This window comes from Corylus avellana, chromosome ca5 (genome assembly GCF_901000735.1).
Source record: "Corylus avellana chromosome ca5, CavTom2PMs-1.0".
Lineage (NCBI taxonomy): Eukaryota > Viridiplantae > Streptophyta > Magnoliopsida > Fagales > Betulaceae > Corylus > Corylus avellana.
In genome coordinates, this window is record NC_081545.1 from 990,555 (window position 1) to 999,818 (window position 9,264).

Below are 9,264 nucleotides of genomic sequence, written 5' to 3' on the forward strand. Positions count from 1 at the left end.
AGTGCAATTTAAAGGCCGTTTCTTTGTGTTTTTTATGCCTCAGCGAAGGTTCAGAGGTCTTATGCAAAGCGAAGTGAGCCCAAAAGCTCCATTTTCTTCGTTCTCTGCGTCTAAAGAAGGTTAGTCCCATTGTTTTCGTCAAGACCCACTTCCATTACGTTGAATTAGGACGAAATAATTTGAGTCAAACAATCGCTTTGGTTATACAACAAAGTTGTTCGGCTTGTTCGCGTACCAAAAGGAAAACCCATTTTATATGTTTTATGAAGAAATTATGAATAACAGTTTCCCACTCCGTCGATTTTCGACTTTGCTGAATTCCTCTGTGAAACCCACGATCCCTGGGAATTTTGGAGAAAGGAAGTGGAAACCAATTCCAATACCCCACCGAACAGTCCCTGAGCCCAGAGGTCAAGACCTTGATTTCATAAACGTTGCACACAGCCACCTAATTCACTCTGATTGGGCTAAGCTCAGTTCGTTATCAACCGATCTAACACCCCTCAGAATGAAACATGTATTGCTCAAGATTCAGAAGGACCATGTTCATTCCCTTGAGTTTTTCAACTGGGCTGGGATTCAAAAACCCAGTTGCCATTCCCTCGAAATTCATTCCATAACTCTCCACATTCTCACAAAAAACCGGAAATTCAAATCTGCAGAGTCCATTTTGAGGAACATTATTGTACCTGGTTCCATAGATGTACACTCCAATCTGTTCGAAGAAATGCTACACTCGTACCGCTTGTGTGATTCTTGGCCTCGTGTTTTTGACTCACTTTTCAAGACTTTTGCGCATATGAAGAAGTTTAGGGATGCCACTGATACTTTTTGTCGAATGAAGGATTATGGATTTTTCCCTACTATTGAGTCATGTAATGCCTACATGAGCTCTTTGCTTGATTTGCACAGGATGGATATTACTTTGGCATTCTACAGAGAAATGCGGCGTCATAGGATTTCGCCAAATGTTTATACCCTTAATATGATCATGCGCACTTACTGTAAATCGGGAAAATTGGAGAAGGCTGTTGAGGCATTTAGGGAGATAGAAAGCATGGGTTTTAGACCGAATACTGCATCTTATAACACATTGATTGCAGGACATTGCAGTAAGGGTCTATTGAGCTTTGCAGTAAAGTTTAAAAACTCAATGGAAAGGAGTGGGGTGCACCAGGATGTGGTTACATTTAACACGCTTATCCATGGATTTTGCAAGGAAGGGAAATTACTTGAAGCTAATAGAGTTTTCATTGAGATGAAGGCGGCGAATGTTACTTCTAATATTGTGACCTACAATACCTTGATAAATGGGTATAGCCAAGTGGGTAATAGTGAGATGGGCAGCAAGCTTTATGAGGAGATGTTGAGGAATCAAGTTAAGGCTGATATTTTAACGTATAATGCCTTGATATTTGGACTATGCAAGGAGGGTAAGACAAAGAAAGCGGCATATCTGGTTAAGGAACTTGATAAGCATAACTTAGTGCCAAATGCCACAACGTTTTCTGCCCTTATTTGTGGTCAGTGCATGAGAAAGAACTCCGAGCGTGCCTTTCAAATATATAAAAGCATGTTAAGGAGTGGTTGCCATCCAAATGAACATACTTTCAAAATGTTGGTATCAACTTTATGCAAAAATGAGGACTTTGATGGAGCAGTCCAAGTCTTGAAGGAAATGTTTGAGAGATCAATGGCTCCTGATTCAGGCAGCTTATCTGAGATTTGCATTGGGCTTTGCCAGTGTGGAAAAATTCAAGAGGCAAAGATGTTATGTAGTGAGATGGAAGCTAGAGGTCTTATGCCAGCAGGCTTTGACAAATCCGAAACCACCAACTTTGGTGCCTAGTATGAGAAGAAAGCATTTGGAGGTAAATGCTAAGGGTGTATGCACCTATGCTTTCCATGTAACTTATAAAGGTTGTGTTGTTGTAAATTGACCTCTTCTTGCACCTGATCTCACCTTGTAACTTGTAAATCTTAGCTTTTAGTGGGAACTACTCTTTTTACTTTGAGAGCAAAACTAAAGCAAGCTGTATAATCTTCCATTGTTTTATTTTTACTGTGAAAAGCAAGTATAATGATTTCTTACATTAAGGTTGCAAACTTGGTGCTCTGCTTCCTAAGATTATTGTGTTCTTTATTTACCTTTTATCAAGGTGGAGGTACTAGGACCATTTTTTCTGAATGGCACGAGGATGAATGGCAAAATTTTCCAGGTAGGATCACTTGTAGTTTGAAGTCTATTGCTGTCATCCAGGTGTTTAAGGACCATTTCATGATTAATTTTCAGATATTACAAGACTATTCCTTATCCTGGGGGAGCTATTGAGTCAATTTCTGGAGTAACGGAAGTTCCTATTCACAACTCTGTAACTCCAGCTACTCCAACCTTGGCTACACCTAACCAAATCACCTTAACCTCTAGGAGGTAAGTTCAGTTCAGGAGGGGTTCACGTTAAGAAGCAAGGAGGCAAGGGCTCCAATAAAGGGGCCAGCAAGTCAAACTCTCCATGAAGGAGGTACGGTTCAGTTACTTTCCCTCTTTTTGCTCATGCATTTTGTTTGTTACAATATTAGGAGTCTAAACAATCCCATTGAACAAAAATAAGTCTAAAGTCTCCATCAAGGAGGTAGGGGTCAATAACGCGAGGTGCGACTTTGGAATTTGTTCAGGTAATTTTTTGTTTTTGCATTTTTTTTTTTTGTCGACATATATTGGTGTTTTTCGGCACATATATATGTATAGAATACTAGAAATAGCTCTAGATTCATGCAAGGTGATGATGATGGTTTCTCATCATCCCCATGGGAGCATGTTGTCAATTGCTTCTCTATTGGAGACTTCCCCTCGACAAGATGGATGGTGGTGGTCCCTATAAGAGCATATGTTTTGATTGCTTCTCAACTGGAGACTTGCCCCACATTGGATAGAAATCATAATAGGATTCAATTGGAAACTTGTTCCACATTGGATAGCAACCATAATAGGATTCAATTCGAGACTTCCCAAAATATTCATCTCTCCAACACTTCAAACTGGGTAATCGTTTGACCCTTTTTTTTTTTTTTTTTTAATTGTAATTGTACCAAACTGATCCTTAGGTGTCAAAACTATCTTAAAGATCCATGGAGTAAGCTATTTCTCCAAAATGGTCCCCACCGTTAGCTGTTTGACCGAAACCATTAACACTCGACATAACTAATAACCTAGTCTATTGTAAAATAAAGTTTTTACCTTCAAAGTTAAAAAATAAAAAAGTGGTCACCCCTCCGTAGGGTGGGGTGGTCAGCCACCTTTCCCCGTTACATTGTTGAAGGTTTACCTTTACACAGTTTGCTGATACATTCATCAATGGTTTCTAATTTACACGACACAAACTAGGAATAGAGCCAACAAACAAACAAGATTGTTTAATATATGGAAAAAAAAAAAAAAAAAAAAAAACATACACAACAGATGCAAACTCACACACAAATAGTAAGACATTACATTGAAATTTGTATACGCTTACAATTCCATCAAGCATCCTATAATAATGCTAGAAACATAGACATTTATACTTTTCCAAAACAATTTATTTAACTAAATTCAAATGTATGGCCTTCTCCAATTGACCATTCTGCAAGTTTGCTACATCTTTCCAAAAATCTTCACAAACCAACCATACTTCCTTGTAATAACAATTTGCCCAATAACAACTCCGATAACAAATCCACATCCATACCCTATGACAACTACTTTCCACCCAAATTCAAATGGAGACTCTAAGCTTTGATTCTCTTCATTGAGTAATCTCACCCAACTCACTGACTTAGATCTAATCAGCTTAAGTTTCTCATGCGTGGGTTCAAATCAGCTTGTTGAAGGTTAACCTTTACACACTTTTCTGATTCATTCATCAATGGTTTCTAATATAAGGAAAAAAAAAAAAAAACAAAAAACAAAAACAAAAACATGCACAACGGATGCAAACTCACACACAAATAGTAAGATATTACATTGAAATTTGTATATGCTTACAATTCCATCAAGCACCCTATAATCATGCTAGAAACATAGACATTTATACTTTTCTAAAACATTTTATTTAACTAAATTCAAATTTATGGCCTTCTCCAGTCACCATTTTTTGAGTTTGCTACATCTTTCCAAAAATCTTCACAAACAAACCATACTTCCTTGTAATAACAATTTTCCCAATAACAACTCCTATAACAAATCCACATCCATACCCTATGGCAACCACTTTCCACCCAAATTCAAATGGAGATGAGGAGCATTGATTCTCTTCGAAGGGATAAGGTGGAGTTGGAGTGTAATTGAAATCTCCACATTTCTTTGATAGCGGGCTTCCACACAATCTTGGATTACCTCCAAATGAATTCTTTTGAAATGTGTCGAATTGATTTCCACGTGGTATAGCTCCTGTGAGACGGTTGTTGGAGACATTGAAATATTCAAGAGAAAAGAGTTGGGTTAATTGTGCTGGTATCTCTCCAAATAACTTGTTTTGGGAAAGGTCCATTGATTCTAGGTTTGTCAAGTTCCCTAAAGATGGTGGGATATGACCAATGAGTGCATTATTGGATAGATTTAGCGAATGAAGTCCTTTAAGACTCCCCACAAGTTCTGGAATTTCGCCATCAAATCTATTGCCTGAGAGATCAATGACCCTAAACACATCTAGGATTTTCTCATATTTCAACGTTATGCCTTTGTATGAAATTGTGATTGTGCATTGGATAGAGCTACCAAACCCATCTCTTCTAGAATTCACCTCCATGTATTTCAATTCATTTGCACCAACAACTTTCATGGCATTCCAATGTCGGAAATACTCTGTGGGCAAATTTCCAGAGAAATTATTTTGAGAGAGATCAATGATATGCAACTCAGGGAATGTATCGTTGATTTCAAAACTCTTTATTGAACCTTGGAATGCATTAGAACGGAGGACAAGAACCTTCAACCGAGAAAGAATTCCCAACCAAAAGGGAAAGGTATCATTGATCTGATTGTTACCAACATGAAGATACTCAAGCATCAGACAGTTGGCCATGGATCTTGGTAACTGACCTTGGACTTGGTTTTCACTTAAGTCAATCACCGTTAAGTTGTTCCCCATTGCCCATGTTTTTGGGATGGTGCCATGAAAGCTGTTGCTTCGTAGTTGAAGTATTGACAAAGGAGGACTGAAGTTTCCTAAACATGGATGAAGCTTTCCACTCAAGTTGTTATAGGACAAATCAAGTACTTCAAGTGAACTCAGATTGCAAACCAACCCGGAGGGAAAGGTGCCATTGATCTGATTGTTACTAACATTAAGATATCGTAGCATCATACAGTTAGCCATTGATCTGGGAAGCTGACCTTGTAATTGGTTTTCACTTAAATCAATCATCCATAAGCTGCTTCGCTTTGCCCATGTTTTTGGGATGGTGCCACGGAAGTTGTTGCTTCGAAGTTGAAGTATTTCCAAAGAACTGGAGTTTCCTAAACATGAGTGAAGCATGCCACTCAAGTTGTTATAGGACAAATCAAGGTAATAAAGTGAACTGAGATTGCAAATCAACGGTGACATTTCTCTTATCAAGTTCCTTTGAACTCGATAATACTGGATAGATGGTGGTGGAATTGGGAGTGATCCTTGCAGCTTGTTATTGTCTAGAGATAAAGAAGTTAGATTAGACCATGGGAGAACAACCGGAGGTTGTTCAAAGCCTATTAGAAAATTGTTAGAAAGGATTATAGTGTCAAGAGATTCTCTACTTGCATTATACATCCATCTCGGTACTAGGCCATCAAGATTGTTGCCTCCTAGATTGAGCCAACTCAATTTGTTTTGGCTGTGTAAGAAATCTGGGAACTTCCGTAAGTTGCAAGAAGCCAATTCTAGAGTGTGAAACTGTGGATGAGTATCATTTGAGTTGGCCTTGGTTAGCAATGTCAAATTATTGGATGATAGCCTAAGCACACTTAAACTTTTGATCTTAAGAAACATGTCAAACTCCAATGTCCCACTCAATTTATTGTATGAAAGGTCCAGAAAAGTTAGTTGAGTGAGGTTAGCAAAGACGGAAGAAGGGATGTGGCCTGTAAGAGTGTTTCTTGACAGATCCAGGTAAGTGAGTTGGGTGAGATTACTCAATGAAGGTGGGAGCAATGTCAAATTGTTGGATGATAGCCTAAGCACACTTAAACTTTTGATCTTATGAAACATGTCAAACTCCATTGTCCCACTCAATTTATTGTATGAAAGATCCAGAAGAGTTAGTTGAGTGAGGTTAGCAAAGACGGAAGAAGGGATGTGGCCTGTAAGATTGTTTCTTGAAAGATCTAAGTAAGTGAGTTGGGTGAGATTACTCAATGAAGGTGGGATAGATCTAACTGAAGCAAAAAAAGTTGTTCGTCTGATACTTAGCACCTGAAGGGGATTGCCTAGGTGAAATTCAGGCAAATGACCAGTGAGATTCGGATTCCATCCTATCCTAAGATCCCGTAGGTTTGGTAGCTGAAAAATTCTTGTTGGGAATTCCCCATGCAATTCACAATTTTCTAGATGTAGTGTTGTCAAAGAAGATAAATTTACCAAACTTTCAGGTATAGAGGACGAGAAATTGATGTCAGAGAGTAAAAGCTCTTCCAGGGTAGTGAAGTTTTGAACTAGACTTCTGAATTCACTTAGAGTATATAAACCATAATTAAGAGTCAGATCGATGGAAGACAGCTTGTTGAGATGTGAGAGCTCTGAGGGGATTTGTCCAGAAAACAAAGAGTAGGAGAGGTTCAGATAGGTTAACCTCAAAAAATTGCCAATTTTGAATGGGATTTGAGAGTCGTTGAAGTCATTATCAGCAAGATTAAGCCTTTGAAGTTGAAGAAGGCGGAAGAGGCTGTTGCTGGAATAAATAGAACCATAGAGAAAGCTGCTACTGAGGTCAAGGCCAATCACATGACCCGTGTCCTCATTGCAATCAACCCCATCCCATGAGCAGCAATCACTATTCCCTCCTTCTAGACTCCATGATGCAACATCCTTAGGATACCCAGAAGGATCAGCAGAAGCAGACTTGTTTAGGATAAAGCTATCCTTGAATTGCAACAAGGCAGATCTCTCATCATCATGACAAAGTGGCTGCAAAGAAGACAAAGAGGCAATGAGTAAAACAAGGAACAATATTGAGAGAAGAAAAAGGAAGCGCACGAATATGAAGCGATACAAATAGGTATCCATGATGTTTTAGTATGTTTTTGGCTGTTTAATTTGATGAGGCCAGCTGAACTACAAGTGAAGGGGGTTTTATAGAGTAGGAAGGATATACGTATGCTTTACATAAGTTGGAGACTCCAAATGGAATTTTAAAAAAGTGTGACTAATTAGATGCTTCCATTATTATTGAGTACATTACGATTTCACATCATGTCACATGAAGGCCCTAGCTGTTTGGTGGTTTAACTTTCACACTTAATTAATTTATCAAGCCTTGTTTTCTCATTGCTTTTGCATGCTTTTCTTTGTCTTCCACTTGCTACTTAGTTAGGTGGCCACAGTTTTCCCATTGCTTTTGCTTTTCTATGTCTTCCACTTGCTATCAAATTACAGTGAACGTCCAAAAACCAAACTTAAAAAATAAATACACAGATAATGAAAAGAACGTAAACTTTTTTTTTGGGTCATGAATGCCTAATCCTTTTATTGTTGACATAACGTGTTATAAGTAGTTTAATTTTTTGGTTTTTTAGTGTATGACATTTAAAAAAAAAAAAAACGACTTCATATTTGTTACATTAACCGTCTTAACTGAGTGTGAACAATAGCAATATCAAAAAATAAAAGGTGTTTTGTTTGCTCTTTATGGGCCCAATCCAAACTATTACAAAATCAGCTTGTGGAAAAAAGATTAAAAAAAAAAAAAAAAGAACTGCAATAGTACTTTTTTAGTTTGAAAGGAAATATTGTCATTTGAGTGTAAGTTGAGAGAATGAGCATAGTTTTCTCATACTCTAAATTGATAAATGATATTGCTTCAATCTTAGAATGAGCAGTCCTATTATAAAATGCTGTTACCGTTTGTCCTCACCCTTTGATGCTTTGAGATTAATTTGTCACTCATGATGATCGGATTTAGTACGCCTCCAATCCAAATGAGGTGTTAGAGGGATGAGGGAGATAAGTCAAGGTGTCACTCTCTCCTTCCAAGTCCTGCGAAGACTTCTCGATCATGATGTGTTTATCTTTCTTCTTCCAAGTCTTCCCTTGGGTAAACTACGCGGATTAGATATTGATCTGTCTTGAATTATTGGTTGTCAGACAACATGTACTTATATATAGATGATGATTTCTTCAGAAAATGATTGGTGGCGGGCGGGTATCCTCAAAAGCAAATATCTATAAAGATTGATTTTTTGTTGGTTGTGGGTGGACTCCTTCCAAAGACTGCCAACTGGATCTTCAACCTCCCAATTAAATACGATTAGTCAGATTTGCCGTAGGCGACCCGTCTGCATGGTTCAGTCTTGATAAGTTCCTCATCTACCATTTTCTTCCATCTTCAACGTAGATGTTATTATCCATGTCAGCATCAAGGTCCTTTTTCCACATGAATGTCCATAAGCATGTTTGAATCTTCTACTTGCCAATTACAACTATCCATCATTTGGATACCTATTGTTGACCAAATATCACCCACGAAAGAAATGGGATATCCAATTTACGAAGAAAAGGAAATAAATCAATGAATGGAACGGTTTCCTTCTCTCCTTGCCACTACTACACAAACTGCAAGTGAAGGTCTTTTATAGCCTTGTAAGGATATAAGCATTGCAGAAGTTTGTAGACCTAATAATTCTCCTCGCTCAGCCAATATCTGAATGATGATCACTAGAATTTCAACGTGTGTGATTCATATGCTTCCTAAGGATTCTTAGAATATATGAAAAATATATAATATTTTTCGTATATTTTATAATTATGTTGATATTGAAATATTCTATATTTATTGTTGAATTGTAATCAAAAATTGGGATTGTAATTAAATCAATGGGATTTGATTATTATAATTATATTTATACATTACCTTATAAATAATGACCATTGTATTGTAGAAAAAATCAAGTTAATGAGCACAATGTAGCTCTTAGGAGCATTTGGAGGGGTGGACATAAGTGTCTAACACCAAGCCACCCATAAATTCTTTATGCTATTTTTTAACGCCCAACAAATTTTAAGCTATTAGAAATGTTGGGTGTATACATATATA

The 9,264-nt window shown here is 37.5% G+C and overlaps 3 protein-coding genes across 3 annotated transcripts; 1 reads left to right on the plus strand and 2 right to left on the minus strand.

The window, feature by feature from the left end:
- Nucleotides 1-256: 256 nt before the first annotated feature.
- On the plus strand, nucleotides 257-2,351 carry LOC132183236 (pentatricopeptide repeat-containing protein At4g26680, mitochondrial-like). Its single transcript, XM_059596639.1, has 3 exons — nucleotides 257-1,871; nucleotides 2,160-2,219; nucleotides 2,294-2,351. The coding sequence occupies exon 1, from the start codon at nucleotides 257-259 to the stop codon at nucleotides 1,847-1,849; it is 1,593 nt and encodes a 530-aa protein (XP_059452622.1). The 3' UTR covers nucleotides 1,850-1,871; nucleotides 2,160-2,219; nucleotides 2,294-2,351.
- A 1,752-nt stretch (nucleotides 2,352-4,103) lies between these two features.
- LOC132183295 (receptor-like protein Cf-9 homolog) lies at nucleotides 4,104-5,740 on the minus strand. The gene has a single exon (XM_059596697.1). It carries the CDS (start codon nucleotides 5,583-5,585, stop codon nucleotides 4,143-4,145), a length of 1,443 nt encoding a protein of 480 aa, XP_059452680.1. The 5' UTR covers nucleotides 5,586-5,740; the 3' UTR covers nucleotides 4,104-4,142.
- Nucleotides 5,594-7,238, minus strand: LOC132180615 (receptor-like protein 7). Its single transcript, XM_059593503.1, has 2 exons — nucleotides 5,799-7,238; nucleotides 5,594-5,668 (listed from the first exon to the last, which is right to left on the minus strand). Exons 1-2 carry the CDS (start codon nucleotides 7,236-7,238, stop codon nucleotides 5,594-5,596), a joined length of 1,515 nt encoding a protein of 504 aa, XP_059449486.1.
- Between the last annotated feature and the right edge of the window lie 2,026 nt (nucleotides 7,239-9,264).